General features: G+C 41.0%; 1 protein-coding gene across 6 annotated transcripts in view; it reads left to right on the top strand.

Moving 5' to 3' along the window:
• The window catches only part of RPS6KA2 (ribosomal protein S6 kinase A2), a 188,590-nt gene that overhangs the window by 117,493 nt on the left and 47,554 nt on the right, over nt 1-23,543 (top strand). For 5 of the 6 annotated variants that reach the window (XR_014562513.1, XM_083732336.1, XM_083732338.1 and 2 more), the window contains 2 exons: nt 5,749-5,865; nt 7,572-7,653. Coding sequence is in view for 5 of the 6 variants with exons in the window: in XM_083732336.1 (XP_083588462.1) it covers nt 5,749-5,865; nt 7,572-7,653 (199 nt within the window). In the remaining variant the exon portion in view is untranslated. Of the gene's footprint in view, nt 1-5,748; nt 5,866-7,000; nt 7,150-7,571; nt 7,654-23,543 lie in introns of those variants that run through there. The other variant, XM_083732340.1, reaches the window with a different exon arrangement.

The raw sequence follows: 23,543 nt of genomic DNA, 5'->3' as shown, positions 1-23,543 counted from the left end.
TGAACTCAGGCCCAGACTTCCTGCTTAAAGGAACAAGGGATTCAACAAGCATCTTCAAAAGGACGGTTTGGGGCTCTAAAATGTATTCCAGTCCTGTCCATCTTGCACACTCTCCTCACACTGAAAATCTCTACAACTAGATTTAACCACAGACTGCCTATTGCCTATCATAGCAATTGCTAAATGTTGCTGTTCCAGAAAATGAAATTTGCTTGTCACTGTGGGCTAGGAATAAGAGGATGTTGTAAAGAAAAAAATGAAGGGCTGCTGACATCGTGGAATTTACAGAATACACTTATAGCTGTTTTTCTGTCTCTCCTGCCTCTCTTTAAAAAAAAATATTATTGTTTTTTAAGAGTTTCCAAATTGTTATGGAACCACAGCAACAAGTAAACAAATAACAAAAATTCAGTAATATATCCAACTAAAGGCAGGTCATACGAAACCAAAACATACTAAGTAATGCCCAATCTAAAATCATTCTCTCCTGCCTTGCTGACAAATTCTTCTTCTTCACCAGTCCCTCCATCTTCAGAACCAATTATTCATCCCCCCTTGGCATTTTCTCCTGTTCTTGCTCTTCACAGAACTTCATTTACTCACCATAGAGAGTGCTTTATTTAGATGATGCTTTGCTGAAGTATGTTTCTTGCTACAACAAAAGAGCTAAAGACACTAACTGCATTCCCCCGCTGAAATCAAATCTCCACAACAAGACTTAGCACAAAGAGCTACAAGTCATGGCACAGTAGCCGATTGCTGGCTCACTTAATTGGCAAGGACAGCGGCGCTCTTTGTGCGTCAATGGGCACGAACAACATTGATCACAAGAGGTCTTATGTTTGGGAGAAAATTTGTCCATTTAATTCAGTTTGCCCGATGACATGCTGGCCTTTGCTCTGTGGCAGTTTTGACTTAAAGCAGTTTCGACTAAGGCTGTCATCACAAAAGATTCCATTGTGGCCGGAGTCAGATGTTCCTGAGTTATGTTCTCACCCAGCAAGTGATAGCAGCACGTCGATTTTACAAGAAAGTGGAGCACTTTTCAGCTTAGCATCCTACTCCTAAACATGATTACTCACAATTAAGGTCCTAAGTAGCCATTGCTCTCATCATGTAATTAAAATCAGCAGGGATGTGTTCACTAGCTCCACCCTCTCCATTAAATCCCTGTTGCCCAGCCCTGCTGCCCGCCGCACTCATAGAGGACCCTGAACATGCTAGGCTCTAAATAAGCACAGGGAGCCCCCACGATGACTCCCCACTGCAAATATTTGCCCTCCAATGTGTGGAGGTCAGTGGGACCAAGCGAGGAGATTTGATGGAGGAGATGGAAGTAATGTGTCTCCCCACTCCCATCAGCTTGTGAACAGGGTCAGGTCTCAGTGACTTCAGATAACCATGCTTAGGACAACAGCTATGGTGTTTCCCTTTTTTGAAGGGAAAAAATGTTTTAACACAGTAAATCCAGCTTTGTTTGTGATGGGTTGGAGTTGCATTTACTCAATGATTTAATAGCCTGTTTGCACTGGATGTCTCTCTGAAGTCTGAATATATAAATCCAGAACACCTGGGATATCTATCTGTCCTCTCATTCCATGGACTCTGAACAAGGAATTAGTCCTTCAAGAAGTCCAGAAAACCTCTTGTGCTGCCATGCAGTGGAGCTGTCCAAAAAAGCTGCAGTGCAGTAGGACTTTAAGAGAGCCAGTGTGGACTATATGGGATTGGCAGAAATGACTGGCAGAATCCGAGACCAGGGAGAAGAGTCGGTGGAAGAAGATTGGAAGAAATTTAAAGACTATCTACAGAAATATTGTAAAATTAATGAATGTTAGAATGATGTTGGATAGAAATTAAGTGGTTTCCAGCTGTAATGCTTTAAGAGAATATGAAAAAAAGGGTTATAAACAGGTAAAAATCTAATGGTAAGGATTTGCTGAACCAACAATTTGAAGTGGAATACAAAAAAGGGAGGTATGAGGAGGTCCGGGAAATAAGCTAAAGGAAAACTAGCAATGGAAAATCTGTGTGTTTTTAACTATTTTTATTTTGTATTTTTGTTATTTTCCCCCCCTCATTCTTATTGTAATACTTTAAAAAATCTTAATAAATATCCTATATAAAAAAAAAAGAGAGCCAGTGTGGTATAGTGGTTAAAAATGGTAGACTCGTAATCTGGTGAACTAGGTTCGTGTCTCCGCTCCTCCACATGCAGCTTGGGCTAGTCACACTTCTTTGAAGTCTCTCAGCCTCACTCACCTCACAGAATGTTTGTTGTGGGGGAGGAAAGGAGAATGTTAGGTTAGTGATAAAGTGGGAGATCAAATCCAAACTCTTCTTCATGATGGAAAGGAGCAGGTTGTGAAGCAGCAAGAAGGGTATGCAAGCAGTAAGGCAAAATGTGTTGAAGAGATCAAAGTAGCTATGGATCCCAGGGGAGAAAGCTGCAACGTTTCCTAACTTGAAGCGGCTGCATATGGTGGCTAGGAGAATGAGCTCTCAGTCTGTAAGAACTTGGTTCAGATTTCGTTTCCGTAATGAACTCACTGTGAAGGGTCGGTCCTACTATTAGGCAAATATTATCAAACATTTTCACTGACTAATATTTAAGAAATGGATATTCTAATACAATGAAAATATGCTGATTATTACATGAATGAGAGACAAATGGTAATTTGAACTCAAGATTCTAATTAATTTGAGGATGTAATCAATTGATGTAATTCACTTGAAAATGTGTCAAATTCACCTATCTTTTTACTGATACAAACACAAAATACATCCAGAAGGGTGATGTGGAATCTTTCAGATTATGAAAGTCAACAAAGTTCTCTTTTGGAAATCAGGTTTTACAATTCTGCATTTTGTTTACTTTGATTAATAAAGGAAAATGAAAATGTGCTAATTGAGTGTTTGTTTTGCAAGAAATTTTGTAGCAGCTTGTAATGGAATATCATAAATTCAAATACCTTTGCTTTGGCAGAATGATGAGGTTAAGGCATTTAGCTAAATGGCTGTGGAAAAAAACCCTGCTACATAAATCCACCAAGCTACATAAACATGGTGAAAGTATCCGTAAATCTTCTGGAATATTTAGATCTCACTCTAAAAACACTTGGGCAACCTGAGCATTAAGCGTTCTCTGTTTGTTGTGAGTGTGCTTCCAGGCTTCTGCAAAACAACCTTCTCTCTAGGTCTTTGTATAACTTGAGAGCAGAAGGTGCATTTCTTGTATGGTCTCTGATGGCTGGTAATTACTCCAGGCCACTGGAATTCAGGTCACAGCCCCTCTGCCTAGGTAGTTGCTGAAGGGAACAGTTTTACAGCTTCTGTTTTGTCACAAAAAGATCTCTTGCAGTGGCATGCCAGGAAGCTGTCTTGAGGGGCTGCTGCTGTTTGGAGGGACTGGTGCTATTTTAGGAACTAGCACTGCTTACGTGCCTGCTCCTCCTCACCCCAACCTTTACATTTGTAAATAGATTTTATCAAAACAAATCCCACAAGCTTCCAAGACTCCTGCATCACGAGAATCCTGGCACCTGCAAATCCCAACTTTCCTGTCCCACACTAATATATGCGTAGGGTCCTCTCAAAGGTAAGGCATACCACCCTGGAATATGGTACCTGAAGCTTGCCGGATGGTGTCAGATGGCAGCATGGACAGGCATCACTTTTTCCTTTTTTCTGCACTAAGGCAATGGGCAGGCACTGCTCAAAGCAGCCTTTAGCCATCTTCAGTTCCTCAGAATGCCCCTGGTCAGGCCCTTGGGCCCCACCATGTTGCTGTGCCTGTTCATTGCTGTGTCAGCTCAGGCTGATGCAGTTCTGTTTCCCCTCTCCTCCTTTCTCTTTATCTGAAGGAAATTGGTAACTTTTGCTTCTGATTCTAAACAAACCACAGTTTCCCATGACATTAAAACTCTGGGACCTACAGTTTGCTTAAATTATAGATAACAAGGACAAGGCAGGAACAAACCATCCCCCAAAGAGAAAAAAATGCATAATGAAAAAAGAAATAAAAGAATGTTAATTCATATGTATAGGTACAGATTTAAAAATAATTGCTGCAATTTAAATAGAAATACTGTACGCACAAATACCCCATAGTGAAATGAGCCAGCCTTTCAGCTTTCAGTAAGAACTTACTGTGTAAGGCCAGCCCATCTCTACAATACACTAACTTACAATAATTATATGATTCTATATAGATGTTGCTGCATAAAATCCCATGCACAAATGATAATCCAGCTGTAGGGCACAAGTGAGCTGCAGCCTTCATCAGATAACTTTCCAACATAGCAGATGTTGATTTCTTCTCCTCAGTTTTAAAAACTTTCCCTCTGTTTAGAATGTGGAAGCTACTACCCTTTCTTTAGCGCTCAGGCAGGGGCAGAGGAAGAGGTGTGATGGGTGCGGACCACCCTGGGTGTCCACTGAGGGGGTGACAAATTGCCGGGCTGCACTTACTGTGAGGCCTGCAGCGCACCCAAGCCACGTGTCTCTCCTGAGGGAGACGCAGTGGCTTGGGCACACGCAGGCTCTGCGCTGCCCAAACAGTCCGCCCACTGCCTCTCCCCCAGCTGTAGGGCAGTTGAGTGGGAGGAGGTAGGCAGACTCCGGAGGCCCCCAGTTTGCCCTGCTCCTATGGGCGGCTCACCCCGTCCCTATGGGCGCGCCACCCCAGGCACCCGAGCGACTTCCTCCACCGCTTCACTCAGGTACTGTAGTTGCATTGTCTTATCAAATGAACTTTTTAAAGTATCAGTAGCAAAGAAGTGCATAAGAAGTGGAAAAGTTCAAACTGTGGAGGTAAAAGGGAGGAAGGCTGCTTTTTTATCTTTTATTTATCTGGGCTGATGCTGCCTCTGCAAATGCCAGCAAAAACAGCTAGTGCTGTGTCCTTGTTTTCCTGATGACCTGCGTAATTTGCAGATTTCTTTGTATGGAGAGATGAGTGTAGGCAACATCTCTTTCTACTTCCTGGAGAGTATGAAGCAATATTTTCTCTCCGTTGCCTACCTATAATCAAGGTTTATTTCATCCACCTTTATAACCGAAAATATTACAGTTTGAACCAATGGGTTCAAATGACATTAAAGGAGATTCCACATTAGGAAATTCCACATTAGGAAGAACTTTCTGACACTAAGAACTGTTCTACAGTGAAATGGACTATAGCTCAGAAGGTGATGGAAGTTTTTAAACAGAAGTTGGATGGGCCTCTGCCAGGGATTCTTTAATTCTGATTCCTGCATTGCATGGGGTTGTGCTAGATGACCCTTTGGGTACCTTACAATTCTTTGATTCTATAGAGATGAACACGTGTGATGTCTGCTGGCAGGCATTCTGAGGCCCAAGTGCTCTAAGAATGCAGTAGCATAAAAATGTACCTATTCTTTCCCTGTTCCTAGTTTTAACAAAATATGTGATCTGTGCTCGGCTGATTGGCTGAGCCCAACAGCTTCAGGAACTGATTCTTTTGTTTCAATTTACAGGTTCTCTTTTTAGCTAGCTATATATCCTAGGTAGAAGTAAGACAGAGTTTGATGTCTCACATTCAGACTCAATATATTCTGCAAAAAAATTGTGTGAAAAAGAGAGGGTGTTAATAGTTTTAGGAGTAGGATTCTTGGTCTCTCAGTAAAAAAACGAGAAGAAATAATGTTAGAAAGTTGGAATAAGTGATATAATTTGTTTTATCCATGCTAAGAAGTATGCTTTGCTTTGTTTCTCTCTTATTCACAGGAAGAAGGTATTGTGAAGGAGATAGACATCAGTCATCATGTAAAAGAAGGTTTTGAAAAGGCAGACCCATCACAGTTTGAGCTGCTCAAAGTGTTGGGGCAAGGCTCCTATGGAAAGGTAAGATTTTACAATGTGCAATATGCTAAGGTGCAATCTGGAATCAGCACTAAATTCAAGAAACAACTTGATCCTCAGCTCATACTCTCTTAAGATCTGCTTTGGAGATTCCAAGGGAGAAACAGTCAATGAGGTTTGAGTAACTTTCTCCCTCTTTTTAGTTTCTTCCAAAGCAGTAAGATGCACTGGAAGGAAATATACTCATCTTCCTCCTTCTTACTTAGCACATTTAACTTAAATTTGTAAGTACTATGAGTCCTCAACACTTCATCAGGTCACTTTGGGCAAAACAGATACTACAGTTGATGCATGGCTGCCATCAAAGCATTAGCACTATGTCATCGCCTCTTCCACTCTTCCTTGGTAATGTTTAGTAAGGCAAAATGGATATGGGGATGTCATTCCACTGTCTTGTACAAGTGGTAACCAACTGCGTGGGATAGGGAAATTTACAGCACACTGATGTTGACATGTCACCATGTATTTTATGTTCTGCTCCCTAGCCCCACTCTGAAAACTGTCCAAAGCACTGATTGAGCCTGTCAGTCCAGGGCTGCCCTGTGCAGGGCTGCCTGACCATGGAAACTGAATGGCTCCTTCCACCCATGCCATGTGGGAGGCACAATGTGGTCTTGCAGTGGAAAGGGAGACAAGCCGGGTCTTGGGTGTGATCCTGCCTGTGTATAATCTGTTCTGATTCCTGCCCTGCTTCCATCCTCATTTGCCTTTTCAAATCCAATCCCTCTTTAAAGATAAGTAATATGTTTACTCTGCAGCCACATCGGTATGATCTCCAATACAATGGCTAATGTTCCTGCCCCTGGCCAAACCAGTGCAGTGTGTGTGTGTGTGTGTGTGTTAAAACGGCTCCACAAAAGAGTTCCACTTCTTTCTTTCTTTTTAGTTGATAGAGTTATAGGAAATTATTTTGTAGATCATGGTTCCCTTTAAAAGCAATAAGGCATAGTGGTGTTTTGAAAGAGAACACATTGTCATTTGTTGTATTTTTCTGCAGTTTTATAATTATTTTCATGTTCTCTTAGCACACAGTGTTCCCTGTCTGACTCATCTGTTTTGAGGGGAATACAATAAAATCTGATAATACACTCTATATCAGGGAACAGCTAACAAATGACTAGTAACTAACACTGAAGGCCTTTTCCACATTCTGTAGCAACCTGGCTCTCTTCAGATGTTGTTGCACTACAGCACCCAGCAGCCTCACCGACAAGGCCAGTGGTCTGGAATAATGGGAGTTGTGCTTGAACACCTGAAGGGCACCAGGTTGGGAATGGTTTTTATGAAATGAGGTTACACACTTACTTGAAATTTAATCAGTATTACTTTCCAGTGCATGAATGCTACAAAAACCATTCATGTAAACATGTTTCAGATTTTTGTTTTAAGTTGGTTATCTTTGCTGTGTTAAATGTGCATTCTGTAGTTGACCTCCTTTGTAATGTTTTCATTTGAAATCTTTAAGATAATATTTTAGTTTCCTGTTAATTATGCTGCTTGGAATGTATACTTTATATCTGACTTTCTTTAGTAATGTTTTATTCTGGATTTTAAAAAAATGTTTTAATATATGTTATTGCTTTGGAGGGTATTTTTCTTAAAAACATAAAGGGGCGTAGAAATGAAATGAACAACAACAATAATAAACATACATTAATTTATTGCTTTTTGTGCTTTTTTCACTTCAGGTGTTTTTAGTGAGGAAAGTTAAAGGATCTGATGCTGGGCAGCTGTATGCAATGAAGGTACTTAAGAAAGCAACTCTGAAAGGTAGGAAGTTTAATTGGTCTCCAAATGTATGTAAAATACAGCCTGCTGTTAACAGGCAAAAGACTGTTGTATTTGAATTTGCTGTATGTATTCCTGTGGCATAAAACATCACATCATTCTAGATACTACATTATGGGTTTGGATCTTTCATTTCTCTGCATCAAGATAGGTAGCTCTGGATAAAGCAGGCTAGCCGTAGAGTTTTCTGCTTATCATGTATGACAAAGGAAGGTGGAAATTCAAACATTTAGTAGGTGTTTTGAAACCTTCCTTCTATCTCCCTTTATAATCTCCACTTATAGTATTTACATTTATTTTAGGCTTACTGGTGAACAAATGGCACTGATTCCTGGTTTGTTATTTGGTGTATTGCCTCCTTCCTGTGGAGAGGCGGTGGGCTGTTTCTTTCTCATAGTTCCCTTGTTGTGCACAGACTAATTAACTTTACCCCATGCCTATGCCATCCGTAAGTGTGACAGCATTGATTACGCCTCAGGTCTACATCTTTTAATTCAGCCTTTAAGGGCATGATGACACTCACAATGAAGTTGCAGGTGAAAAGAAGTTCCCCTTTCTCTCCCTGAAAATATGAACCGGTGGAAGCCTCTGATGTGGTATCATCACATCACGCTGCTCCACGTTCTTGGCTGCTGCTGAGGGGCAGGGTGAGGAAGCAATGTAACGAGGATGATGCATGTCACATGATTCCATTACTGTGAACACATTGCACCAGTCCTTTCTTACCTGCATTGGTCTTTGATTTGCTCCTGGGCCCAATTTCATGCACTCTTTTTGACTTACAAAGCCCTACATGGCTGGAGATCTTGAGATGTTAGGTAAATCATCACTTTGTCAACAATTTCCTGTACCCTAGACACACCTGTAATTAAGATGTCATCATTTTTTATTGTGTTTTATGGATTCCATGATTTTTGTCAGCCGCTTTGGGTTTCTTTTATAAGTGGGGTATTTCTGAAAAGTAAGTAAGTAAGTAAACAGGTTTCAACACTAGTCAGTATGATTTAGAAAGCTTTGCACCCAACATCATGTCAGGTAAAACTCTCTGTTCTCACCATTACACACAAACAGATATACAAAGCTTTTTTGCTTCTGTGCAATTGCATAGCTGGGACTTTTAAAGAATATTGCCAATCAGCCCATACCTGCTTACATTTATTTTAAGCTGGGAGTAAGAATGAATAGAAAACCACCCCTCTCTTAGTTTTAATTAGACCTAGGAATATTCGCCAAGCATCCTTTTTTCACTTATTTTACTTTATTTATATCTGTAATTAAAAAGCACCACACTAATATAAGGACTACTTTGCATCCTTATATAAGCAGATGCAAAAGATAATAACTATTCATTGCCTTCCCCCTAAAACAGGGGTAGCCTGCAGGAGTGTTGTTGCACTACAACTCCCATCACCCCCGATCATTGACCATGCTGCCTGAGGCTGATGGGAGTTGGAGTCCACCAAATATCTGGAAGTCACCACATTGGCTTCTCAGGCCCTAAAAGAACACACAAATTGGTCAACAAACATCAGTATTGTCTGCACCAGCCATAAATTGTAGCTGAGGTATTTTGGGGTACCAAATTGCAGGCCCAGCTATAGAAAAATAATAGCTTCTTCTTTTCTCTGACAAAAGGAAGGAGCATCTCTGACTTGCCAGTTTGTTGCCTCTACTGCCTGAAGATATACTTGCATTTTGTGTTCACAATGGCCAAACAGCATAACCAAAGAAAGCCACATACTGACTATGATGGGGTGGGGGTGGGGAAATTGAATCGTGAGGGGGGAAAGAGTGGCACTCTGTCTGCTGTAGATACGGTAACTCAGTCTGAGTAACAAAGATAATACTATTTGCCCTTACAGAAAATAAAATCTTGTTCAGTTTCCCATTTTATTCTTGTTAGTAGCTGGGGTTCAGGGCGAGGTCACTGAATCTGTTTTATCTTTTCTCACCACAGAGCATGTGAACCAAGAAATAATTTCCTACTTGCTAAATATGCATGAATCATTTTCCCCACCATTACAATAAGGCTTATTTATAGCACTAGAGAGATGAGTTTAGTATGCAAGTGTGTGGTAGTATATTTCTGTTGAATACAAAAATGTAAATAAATGTTTCAACAGCAGAAGCCATTTCTGCAATTGGTTATATCTGGTAAAACTGTGGTCCTAATAATATGTGATGTTATGGTCACCATGTTGAACCTAAAAATATTTTTTTGTGGTGTGGATCAGGTGCCTTTGACCACATCACCACAGCCTCAGTCTCCTGACCAAGGATAATAACATCTACCAAAACCCATTCCCTAGTGGAGATCCAGAATGTATTTTAAAGTCCTGGTGGGTTCAGGAGTTTGTAGGCAAATGGACAGCAGAGGAGAGCACATGGTGGGAATCTAGAATGGCAGATAAGGTATCAGGATTCTGTACTGTGGAGCTAGAAGCGATTGGAAGGTCAGCAAACATATAGCTCAGATGTTGCTGCCATACTGGTAAGATGTCTGAATGGAGTCTGAAATATTGCTGAAAGGTCCTGTCCCCACCTTTCTCAATAGGATGATTATAACATTGTATCCAGGGCCGGATTTAGGTTTGATGAGGCCTTTTATAAGTAAGTAAAATATTTAATATAATTATCATATTTATATATAGTATTATAGTAGGAAGTGGGGGTAATAGTGAACTGTACTAGTGAATAATAATATAGGCCTACTAAATAATAAAGATGATTTTTTTTCTAAAGTAATTTTATAATGGGATCAAAATAAATAAATTATGTATTACATGAAATCAGTCAGTAGGCATAAGACTCATACCCTTAGTCTATGCTGCCTGATCTTGCAAAGAGTCTACAAGCACTCTTTAATATTAGATAACAGGTACAACAGCTTGGCAAGGCAGTGATCCAATCCCCTTCATGGATCACTGCCTTGCCGTGGCGAAGGGGCTTGAAGAACTCAGAGAAGCTATGAACTATGCCGAGCAGGGCACCCAAGATGAACAGGTCATAGTGGAGAGTTTTGACCAAACGTGATCCACCTGGAGGAGGAACCGGCAAGCCACTCCAGTATCCCTGCCAAGAAAACTCCATGGACAAAGACAACAGGCATATAAAAGTTATGACGCTGGAAGATGAGCCCCTCAGGTCGGAAGGCGTCCAACATGCTACTGGGGAAGAGCGGAGGGCAAGTACAAGTAGATCCAGAGCTGATGAAGCGGCTGGGCCAAAGCCGAAAGGACGCTCAGTTGCGGATATGCCTGGAAGCGAAAGGAAAGTCCAATGCTGTAAAGAAAAATATTGCATAGGAACCTGGAATGTAAGAACCATGAACCTGGGTAAGTTGGAGGTGGTCAAAAATGAGATGGCAAGAATAAATATTGACATCCTGGGCATCAGTGAACTAAAATGGACGGGAATGGGTGAATTCAGTTCGGATGACCATCATATCTACTACTGTGGGCAAGAAACCCGTAAAAGAAATGGAGTGGCCCTCATAGTCAACAAAAGAGTGGCGAAAGCTGTACTGGGATGCAATCTCAAAAATGATAGAATGATCTCGATACGAATCCAAGGCAGACCTTTTAACATCACAGTAATCTAAGTTTATGCACCAACTACTTGTGCTGCAGAAACTGAAATTGACCAATTCTATGAAGACTTACAAGACCTTATAGAAGTGACACCAAAGAAGGATGTTCTTCTCATTATAGGGGATTGGAATGCTAAAGTAGGGAGTCAAGAGATAAAAGGAACAACTGGCAAGTTTGGCCTTGGAGATCAAAACGAAGCAGGGCAAAGGCTAATAGAGTTCTGTCGAGAGAACAAGCTGGTCGTCACAAACACGCTTTTCCAACAACACAAGAGACGACTCTACACATGGACATCACCAGATGGGCAGCATCGAAATCAGATTGATTATATTCTCTGCAGCCAAAGATGGAGACGCTCTATACAGTCAGCAAAAACAAGACCTGGAGCTGACTGTGGCTCAGATCATCAGCTTGATGAATCCCTAGCCGGAATTAAGATTGCCGGAAGAAATATCAACAACCTCAGATATGCAGATGACACAACCTTGATGGCAGAAAGTGAGGAGGAATTAAAGAACCTTTTAATGAGGGTGAAAGAGGAGAGCGCAAAATATGGTCTGAAGCTCAACATCAAAAAAACGAAGATCATGGCCACTGGTCCCATCACCTCCTGGCAAATAGAAGGGGAAGAAATGGAGGTAGTGAGAGATTTTACTTTCTTGGGCTCAATGATCACTGCAGATGGTGACAGCAGCCACAAAATTAAAAGACGCCTGCTTCTTGGGAGAAGGGCAATGACAGGCCTAGACAGCATCTTGAGAAGTAGAGACATCACCTTGCCAACAAAGGTTCGTATAGTTAAAGCTATGGTTTTCCCAGTAGTGATGTATGGAAGTGAGAGCTGGACCATAAAGAAGGCTGATCGCCGAAAAATTGATGCTTTTGAATTATGGTGCTGGAGGAGACTCTTGAAAGTCCCATGGACTGCAAGAAGATCAAACCTCTCCATACTGAAGGACATCAACCCTGAGTGCTCACTGGAAGGACAGATTGTGAAGCTGAGGCTCAGTACTTTGGCCACCTCATGAGAAGAGAAGACTCCCTGGAGAAGACCCTGATGTTGGGAAAGATGGAGGGCACAAGGAGAAGGGGGCGGCAGAGGACGAGATGGTTGGATAGTGTTTTCGAGGTTACCAGCATGAGTTTGACCAAACTGCGGGAGGCAGTGGAGGACAGAGGTGCCTGGCGTTCTCTGGTCCATGGGGTCACAAAGAGTCGGACACGACTAAACGACTAAACAACAACACAACAGCTTGTCCTACATTCAACTGTGCTGCATTGCAGTCTGCAGCTGCATGCTACATGTTGCCATGCAACCAGTCCATGCAGAATGTAGGCACCCTATATGTAGAAATGAGCAAACCAGTGATATTTTAGGGAGCAGACTAGCAGGCGGGGCCCATTACTTACATCACAGAAGCCTATACAACACAAAACACTGTTGCTAATGTAGGTTTTATTTTATTTGTTTTTTATCTTATATTTTGGAAATGTACATCCAGGTTTTTTTCCTTTAAATTTTTTGGGGCCCCCAAGAGAGTGGGCCCTAAGTTATAGCTTGTTTAGCTTATACATAAATCTGGCACTGATTGTATTTGTGGGGGTGGGGCCTTTTCAGACCAAGGGTCACGTTCTTTAATAGCAGCCATCCAGGGGCCACATGCAAGTGGTGGGTAGGGCAGCAAGCGGATTCTTATTTTGTACTGTAGCCTGCGCACAGTCTTATATGCCAGATTGGAAGGCCTGAAAGGCATTCACTACCTCTTCTTCCTCTGCCCAGGTGTGAGGTTCCTCACCCTTGTACTACTGGGATTCCTTCAGAAAGAATTTTTTATTCTTCAGAAATTTTAATGTGGCCCTCATTTCAAGGTTCAATGTGTTTTTGCCTGGAATGCTATTCTTAGAAGTGCATTTCAAATTTCATACTTGGTTTTGGTGGTAGCAATTACTTCAAAAAGCCAAAGTAGGCTTTAAGAGGAGGTCGCCTGAACACTTATACCCCATCTCACACACTGGGACACGACAGGAGCGTCTTTGGTTATCCCCCAAGTTTGTGAGGCTCAGTACAAATCCATTCCTTCAGTGCCATCAGCCCAGCCTTGTGGAATGCTCTTCCAACAGAGTTTCAACAGGTGCCCTCAGGATTAACTTTTAGCCCTTTGCTGAAAACTTTTCTAAGTTTCTTATGCAGACAGTTGAAAGGGGGAGGCACCTTTTCTTTACCATTAGCCAATGATCTGTGAATCTGGTTGTGTGTTTGTGTGTGTGTTGTTATACACAGCTTTAATTTTTGATGGAATTGTGGCATAAAAGGTGTTTTTGTTGTCGTTTCAATGAACTGAATGGAACTTCTCTTTATATATGTGATGGCTTACAAGATTTGTCACCACCAACTGTCAAGTGAAAAGGATGACAGCATTCATTGGATGGAGAGTTAAAGTGTTAGCAGCACAATAGTTTTCAGTGCTGAAAATGCCACTATTCCTACCTAAGTGGCAGTTGACAACGCATGGAGCACTTAAATCTGCAACTTTCCAGGAACACTATTAGATTAAAGTATTTTTATTGCTATGTGCTGAATCATGTACCTAAGTGGTATCCACCCTTTTCTTCTCCCATGTGATAGAAGGCACTTAATAAGGGGGGTGAGTCAGAAAGCTGGGAAATAAATATCTTCTCAGCAACATATTGGGGAACTTGTTCTTTGAGTTCCTGGATGTTCCTGGATGTTCAGGTGCCCTGTGATTCTGGGTTTCCTTAGTTTCTATTGCCTTGTGCAGTCAATGGTTTATTCTAAGGCATGTGGTTTGGAGCTGTAGTGACTTTCCATTGGGGAATACTCATCAGCAGGGGCTCTGATAGGGGGTAGACCAGGAAGCCTGCGCCCCGTCCAGTTAGGCCCTCACATCTCTGTCCTTTATTATTTTTTTTAGTTTGCTTATGGTAAACTTCCTCTCTGACAGTACGTCTAAATTTTTATACAGGCAATCCCCAATTTGTGCGGAGGTTGCATTCCAAGTCATCATGCGCGATGCTGGAACATGCACAAGGCTGCTATGCCCCATCCCCCCCCCCATTCCCAGCCACTTCCGGCTTGCCACAGTTAGGATATATTAAAGAGAATAATCATTCTGCATTAAATGGCTTTGAGAATGTACGTGTGCTAATTTGGATGTGTGTGTGTTTTTAACATCCTCTTCAAAACTTATGGTCAAGACTGCACTAGAGTAACCTTCTGAGCCAAACTGTGGTGATTGTTAGCAATAGCTGACAATATTATCAATGAAAGGTTAACAGAATAATTGAACTGGAAAGGACCCCAAGGGTCATCTTGTCCAACCCCTGCAATGAAGGAACTGCAACATGCGGTTTCCCTCCAATTTGAAACCATGCAAGATCCTGCTTAGCTTTGCAAATGTGCTAGCAGTTTTCTTGCTGCACCACTGTTCATTGTAGATGAAATGTTAGAGCTACCAAAATTGATATGATACACAGTATTTTAAACCTGGGTGAGGTGGGAACAGAAGGTAGATGAGGATCTACTGGTAGATTTAGGGGTGATTTGTATTGATCAGCAAGGGTTTCTGACTAATTGTTTAACAAAAGCGAGAACAAAAAGACTCAGCGCACAAATTACGGTAGGTTGCTGAAACAAAGAATGATGGCAAGGATCAGGAGTGGATTTGTGTGCGAAAGTGCTGTGGGATCCTTCTGGTCATAAAAACCAATTCCTGGCTCAGAGGATACTCTGCTCCTTAATTCCAAACTCTCTTGCACCACCATTTTGAATCTGGCTCTTGTTGATGGATTTCAAGGTTCTAGTAAAAACCCAAGAACAAAACAGTTCCCTTAAGCCTGAAGTTTGCTGTCCCTGTTTTAAACCAAAGCTCCTAAGACTTGTAAAAAGCCTGAAATTGTGATTTCAATTGTGCATTTTTTTTAGATTTTCTATTTAAAAGCTTTTCATTCATTCACAATAACTCTGGTGTAGTGCTAACTATGCAAGTGCTACTATTCAGTGAAAAATGGCAGGGAGTAATGTAATCAAGGCAATGGTACGGGCTCCACTGTGAATCCATTTCTGCTCTATTCTGATTGCTTTGACGCTGAATGACCCCATTACAACCACTGAGATTGCTTAGCAGGGATTTTAAATCAGAAACCAGCAGAATTCCTGTCAGGCAATACCATGTCATTTTTTGGCATCAAAGGGCAGTTATGACAGCTTAATTAAAGGTTTAAGCAAGTATTTTGAATTACCCACTCCCAGAAGCACTAAATCAGTTCAGAATTAAGCATGTATTACCATGTCAGAAGTTGAGTGGAAATGCCTAAGTTCTTGTTAGCAATAAACTCAAAGGCTGTTGGCGGGAGCATTGTAACCTAGTCTAATGGCAGTTATTTTGGCTTTTTCTCCTTCCCCATTATCCTGCATCCTCAGCTGTGTTGAGAAATCGGCTGTTTTTGGTTTTTAGGAATGCGTCATATGAATGACCCTGATGTAGACCATATTGCCATGTTGGCAGATTTCCTGTATAGAAACGCATTAATTGGTGTGATTTGATGTGTGTGTGAGAGAGAGGAGGGGATATGGGGAGAAGAAACAACATAGGAAGCTGCCCTAGGCAAGTCACATCATGTTCCCACACGGCCCAGTAATATCTCTTCTGATTGGCTGCAGCTTTAAAGAATCATAGGCAGAGATCTTTTCCATATCAATTGCTACCTGATCCTTTTAGCTGGGAGTGTATGGGATTTATCCTGTGACCACCTTCAGGCAAAACATGCTCTCTGCTGATGAGCTATGGCCACCTCCCAAATCCTTCTTACCTTTCTGCTTTTTCTCCTTTCCTCACCTCTCTTCCCTGCACACCCACTATTCCTTTTGCTTTTATTACTAAAAGCAAGAATCTCGTAATAGCAGACCAACATGATGATATTATATAAGAACAACATTGCTAAGATTGGAAAGAGCACCGTAAGAATACCATTTGCTGAGGTTATTCTGTGGAAGTTGGATTCTGTTACATAAGATCATTGTTTGCTGAGCTATTAAAAGAGGAAAGCTACATCTGTGACGTGAAACTTTGTTCCTAAACTATGGCCATCACTTTATCATTGATTCCGCTCCCCCCCCCCCCCAGTGCCTTTTGAACAGATGGTGCTCCATGGTTTGGGGTTATTGTGATGCTGCATCCCTGCAATTTAAGATTCATAAGGAGTAATCCCTTTCTGTTGTATCAGCACTTGTTTTTTAATATCTGAAGGGTATCTTCATAGGACACTGTCTCTCCAGCAATTAATTGCAATTGCTCTGCAAGAAGACAGACGTGAATATGTTTCTGTATCTTATATAGCATTATCAGGATAGTGCTTTTTCCTAGCTATGCTATTAGGTCTTGAATGACAAACACACAAAATTTAAAGGAAGTATTGCCAACCCACAAGGAACTAATGGCCTGGCTAGTTTTGATGCTCCTGGGCCAGATTCCATATAAGAATTGGCTCTGAAAGAGAGAAAGCCCCAGTTTCTTTGCATTTTGCACTGATGCATAAGGGAAGCCCGAAAGCTTATGTGGCTGTGCACAGCACCAACCCGTTCACACATTTGAATTGGCTGCAGTGCTGCTCAGCCTTGGCTTCTCACCTTATCAATTCAATCCTAAGCATGTTTATTTGGATGCATATCCCCTGCTCACTCCATAGCAGGTTTATTTAGGCTTGTTTAGGGTATACATTTGTATAGCACTAAACATGTTCAAAACAAAAAATAATAATCCTTCCAGTAGCACCTTAAAGACCAACTAAGTCAGTTCTTGGTATGAGCTTTCGTGTGCATGCACACTTCTTCAGATACACATGGTCTTTAAGGTGCTACTGGAAGGATTATTATTTTTTTGTTTTGACTATGGCAGACCAACACGGCTACCTATCTGTAACTGGAACTAAACATGTTGTTATTGTAGAGCACTGTCAGAGGACACCCCTGTATTTGAAGGGCTGTCCAGTCCAAGTCTGCTTTAAAAATAAAGAACCCTAAGAAGAGAGAGCAGAAGGGACCTTGAAGTTGCCCATCAATGGGTAGCACCTGTGCATCAGACTGAGCAAGCACACACATCACCTGATCGCAATGGTGAGATGTTCTGTATTTCTAATTAAATTATAATATTTGGATGGGATACAACTAATGAGTCCTTTCATCAGAAACCCCATGCAAGGACTCCTGCTTGTACAACAGAGCTTTCCCCTCTCTCCTCCCCCTGTATCCCCCCGAAATTGTTTTTTTGCAGGAGGTCAGGAGAACCCCTAGAACAGTACATTGGGGGAGGAGAAGAGGGATCTTTCCATTGGGCAAGCTGAAATGCTTGTCCTGGTGGAAGAATTGCCTTTGTGCAATGTTGAATTCATCCCATTATTCCTAACTTTGAATCTGTAACAAAAAAAATTCCTTCCAGTAGCACCTTAAAGACCAACTAAGTCAGTTCTTGGTATGAGCTTTCGTGTGTATGCACACTTCTTCAGATACGCATGCACACGAAAGCTCATACCAAGAACTGACTTAGTTGGTCTTTAAGGTGCTACTGGAAGGAATTTTTTTTGTTTTGACTATGGCAGACCAACACGGCTACCTATCTGTAATTTGAATCTGTAGTGTATAAAGTACCATTTGCAAATACTGTGCAAATAGGTCTCCTTTAGGTTATGATGCCTTTCAACGTTTCCTTTTTTTTTCTGTAATGCATTAGTGTCCATTCTATATAGTTACAACAGGCAGGAAATCAGCTCGTCCTTCTGAGGCTGTGTGGCTGAAACAATTTTATCTGCAACAGACTTCCCAGGGGGAAAAACAACAACTTGGGGATCACAGTTCAAGCTTTTGGAGATCTTCTGTGGGGTCTGTTTTGTACTGCTTTCAAGCATCCTGTGAAATTCTCTTTCCTTTGACAATGTGAAGCAAAGACAATTAGAGAGCTGTGTTCTATCCAGGCATGCCTTCTTAAAGATGTTACTTTCAGAGTGGGCTGTGGGTGAGAGAAGCAAAGGCAGAACATGTCAGTCTTCTTCACTGAAGTAACATTCATTTTCCCTGACAATGTCCTTTCATACAACTGACAATACTTTGGCTTTTCATTAGTCATTGTTTAATCTGCCTGTTCCTTAATAGCAGCGGTGCAATGATATAATGATTCAATTTGCATGATCCCACTTTCTCCAGCCTCTGTAATCCTTAACCAAGGGAGCAGTGAACGTTTATTACAGGAGATGTAATGAAGGAAGGAGGAATTTAAAATGAAGATAAGAAAATTCTAGAAGTGTGGCCTTGTTAACTTATCAAAACAGCCAGGAGTTCTTGTCTTCCAAATGCTATGTTTCAGCCAGGCCTGCCATGTTTTTCAGATTCCTGCTGTCAAGGGTGCTTCCCAGCCAAAGGAATGCAGATAGTTAAGTATTTATTGTCAAAGATAACACTTACAGTCGGTTCTTCAGTTGGCGAAAGGCAGCAGTCAGTGGGTGGGGTTTTCATTTTTACTACCTAGCCCAGGCTAGAAAGGTCTGCCAGTTGCTCTATGACCCTGTTAAGACAATGTGCTTTTTCTGTCTCAGCTGCAGGACTGCTAACCATGGTCCTGAACCAGAATCTTAGTCCTTGTCCAAGGTCCTTGCCTTGCTATCTGATTCCAAATCCTGAGCACACCCATTTCCATCCCTCTTGGGCCATTATCTTCCTTTTGGAGTGTACATCACCATTGACCATGGCACCTATGGCTACTGGGATGTCTTCCCAGGGACCATCAGGTGGCCAAGTCTGTTTCTTTTAAAAGTACATTAAATGGGTTTGTTCTTTGCACAAAGGCTTCTATCTCCCCCAAAAATCTTTTCTTTTGGAAACCACACAGTAGGCAGAAATCCAACAGACACATTCTCATGGTGAGGCAAATCATACATGATAAACTGAAGACACAGCCTCCGTTAGGAACAAATGGGCCAAACATAGCTCTGGCTCACAGAGAAAGTTATAACCAGTAGTATATTTTTCTACACAGGTCCATAATTCTCTCAGCCAGAACTGTGTCAAAGAGTCAATTACCTCTTAGGATTTAGAAGTTAGTTAAAGCTTGATAGTTAGGTTTAATGTCTTTATCCCTATGAAATAATCACAGGCTAGTAAGTCTCCTGAATGTTTTCCATTTAGTACAAACCATATGAAAATGTTTAATTTCTAAATCCTACAAGCTAACAAAGCTTAAAACAATAGACTTATGGGTAAGCTATGAATAATTACAGATCCCGTAGCCAGTGTTTATGATGTAGTGAAAACCACCATCACCAACATAATCTAATATAATTGTAGCTTGGGGACATCACCTTAACCTGTTTCGTAATTGCTGAATGTTTAAGTTTCCTTGGCTGAAACCTCAAGACAAGTCATTAGTCTTTCAGTCTGTCTGCAGTATGCGGATACTAATAATTTTGGTTTGCTTTGTAGAATTCTTGTAAGGATTGCTGAGAGTCCAAGTAGACATAATATCAGGTGAACTATGATAGGATTCCCCCACTCCTTTTTAAACAGTTTACTAGCAACAACAGGGGGAATCTTATTGGAGACCCTCCACAAAAAAACAACAACACACCTCTCTGAAACTATTTGACTTATGATGGGAAATGTACAGGTCCCATTTGAGTACTTCAACTAAAATGATGTCCTCATGTATTACTTAGACCTCATGGTCTAAGTAAAGCAACAAAAATAAGAATACACTAGAGAAGAAAATCAAATTAAACACAATATTATGTTAATTTGTATTGTCTAATACAGAGGGATAACTTGAGGGCTATGGTTGGGATTTAATCTAACATGAGGAAGAACTCACCTGACTCAATAAGATGCCAGTTCTGATACACACTGGATGAGGAAATTCCTGTAAACCTTTTGCAAGCTCCCCCTCAATATGTTCTTTTAAGTTTTGATGATACATTACGAAAGTCCAATCCTTCTCCTCAATTAGTGAGCCTATCGTGATTTCTGCAAGAAGTATGACCAATTATTATTGTCATTAGGCAACACAGAGAGTTGGCACCTTCCCAGATTATTTGTTTGTTTGTTTTTAGGAAGGGGGATTTTTTAATGGAAGGCATGTGGCCCAGAAGTGCATATGCTGAATATTAATTCTCTTTTCTCCTGCTAATTCTTTCTGGTTATTCATGTTAGCAAGCCATGACAGAAAACCTAGGAGTGTTATTTCTTTATACAGTCTGCCATTTTCAAAAGTAAAAGCAGCAAATCCTCATCTGTCCCCAAATCATCTCACCTGCCCCCTCTTCTTTTTCATGAGCTCAATCCTTCCGTTACCAGCATCATTTGGGTAACAAATGCTTCAGATGTCAAACAAACCTCTTTATTATAATGATTTGCTTATTTGCCTCTTTTCTTTTTAATAAGACCAAGCAAACAACAAAAGACAAGATCTACATAACTCACCTTACCCTAGCTAGCCCCTCCAACAGAGAAAAAAGAAATAACAACAAAAGTGGGCTACAGTGATGTCAGACAGAAATCTTACAAGCTTTTTTGTTTTATTTTTTCTTAAGTTCATTACTAACAGTGAATAAGTACAAATACAATATTAGGTAAGCTTTGCAGCTTCACAGTTTTTAGTTTTTAGCAAAAGCAAGTAAAATAACCATGCTAAATTAGATCACTCTCCAGGACATCAGAAGATGTTCCAACACAAACATGGAAATTTTCCAGTGCAAATTAGGGACATTTTGCAATTCAGATTTTTCTGGGAAACCCATGTCATTGGTAGGCTACCAGAATAAGCAGTCAGAGTGGGATATTTTTTTAAAAAAGAAAAGAAAGAAAATACAATAGCCAGGCATGCAAGAAAAACAAAGAAAAGAGAGGGGACTGGAAGAGAGGTCATGGGGGAAGTGCAGCAGCAGAGGAATTAAAGCAACATGTGATGTCACTGCTCAAATCTTGACAAATATATGAAGAATGTCAGGGTGTCCAAACAAACTTAAGGTAGTTAGTGATAAGCTTACATTTTATTCTGGTAACCAGCAGGAAATGTCTATGGTAGGGATGGGGAACCTGTTGCCCTCCAAACTCCAACACCCATCAGCTTCAGCCAGCAGGGGATGATGGGAGTTTGTCTGGAAGTGTCTCAAAAGGCATGGGTTCTCCATCTGGGCTCTAAAGAAAGCCTCCCTGTTGGTTTTCATCAGATACCTTGCAAATGCTCAGCAGATTGTTTTCTGTATGTCGCTCAGTTGGTCTGTACTGTTATTCTCACGTTCTACTTTTCATGTTACTGTAGTTTTCAGGGTTTGGTCATCTTTTGTAAAGCTGTTGTATAGCAGCCTCAGAAATTCAATGAATCATTGTTTTAATAAAGTTTCTATTAAGGACCATAACAAACTTGACTGGACAGTGACCTTTCCAAGCTGCGTTATCGCTGTAAAATTCTGCTGCTTGCAGGCTTTAGTAATTTTTAATTGGTAGATTAATCAAATAAAGTCTCAATTGATTTGTCAGTGTGAGTCAATTTAAACCAGAAAATTAGTAATTTCTTGCTAATACATTTTTTTTAGGTATCATGCATTGCCACCAAAATGCCAATGTCTGCAATGCATCCATTTAGATTTTGGCTGGTTTTACTGCAGTATGGGTGGGTAAAGCTTGAATCAATTATTGAGTCTGTAACCCTACGCACTCATACTTGAAAGTAAGTGGCATCAAACTCAGTGGGATTTATTTACAAGTAACCATGCTGTAAATATTTGTTCATAACTTATGGTGATCCTGCATTCAGTTATGAGTATGTCATCCCTACTGATATCAGAGCAACTTTTGCATGCTCACTCTTGGTCAGGAATACAGGCAAAGACTGAACCAATTGACACACTTTGATGCTAAGCACCTATACTGATTTGTGGGTTACACATTTAATCTTACCCTTCCTTCAAGGAGCTGAGGACAGCGTACATTGGTCCCTCTCCATTTTTTCTGTACCACAACATTGTGTGGTAGGTTGTGGAAGCAACTTCCTAACCACTCATAGAATCACATAGCTTGGGGTTGACATATTTCAAAAAAGTGAAAATGCAGACACAAAAGTTGTTGAGCTATTTTTGCAAAACCGCAACTAAATGCCCATTTTGAGCTTTTTTTTTTTAAGGAAAACGGCAACAATGACACTGACAACATGGCTTTCCCAGACATTTTGCCGATTTCCGCCTGGACACTGCTTCTGACTACAGTATTCCGTGTATGTCCAGGAAATTCTGGACGCATAGCAACCCTAACTTAGTTAAAGGTACTATTTTTGCTAACATATGTACAATGTACATATGTCCAATGCAAGACCAACACACACACACAAAAATCCAGTAGTGATGCTTTTTGGCAGTTTGTTGTGTATGTTAGAGATGACACTTTTGGATATATGCAGCTATATAAGGTGGGTTTAAAGCTGCCCTTGTGTGGCTTGCAGTATGGTAAATGAGTGTGCAAGTCCATCCAAATTCTTATCAGAAAGGAAAGTATTATTGGGACCATATGATATAATCTGATGACTAAAGGTAAAGGACCCCTGACAGTTAAGTCCAGTCGCGAAAGACTCGGGGGTTGTGGCATTCATCTCGCTTTACTGGCCGAGGGACCCGATGTTTGTCTGCAGTCAGTTTTTCTGGGTCATGTGGCCAGCATGACTAAGCCGCTTCTGGTAAAACCAGAGCAGTGCACGGAAACGCCATTTACCTTCTTGCCAGAGTGGTATCTATTTATCTACTTGCACTTTGACATGCTTTCAAACTGCTACGTTGGCAGGAGCTGGGACTGAGCAATGGGAGCTCACCTCGTCGCAGGGATTCAAATCGCCAGCCTTCCGATCGGCAAGCCCTAGGTTCAGTGGTTTAGACCACAGTGCCACCCGCATCCCATCTAATTAGAATCTTGCAAATTCATCTGAAATGTGGTTAAGACATTCCTGCTATACATATTCTGCGTCATTTCTTAAAATTAGTTTGAACCCAATAGACATTCCCTTATTAGATTTCTCTCATGGGCTCTGCTCACTTGATCCATCATAGTCATGACTGTTAGCCCAAGAAAATAAGACTCGTCTCCTCTGCCCTAGCCTCTGCCTTTTCTTCTTACTCACTGTGTTTTTATCAAAACTGCATCCAGGAGGTGGTTTTCCGTGAGTCATCCTTACTAGTAACATTAGGTCTGGACAAATATTTGAATACACTTAGGACTGATCTGTGGTTAATACC

Source organism: Podarcis gaigeae, assembly GCF_964106915.1.
Source record: "Podarcis gaigeae genome assembly, chromosome: 3".
Taxonomy (NCBI): Eukaryota; Metazoa; Chordata; class Lepidosauria; order Squamata; family Lacertidae; genus Podarcis; species Podarcis gaigeae.
The sequence above is the reverse complement of the archived record's forward strand: the minus strand, read 5'-3'. Positions and strand labels throughout refer to the sequence as shown.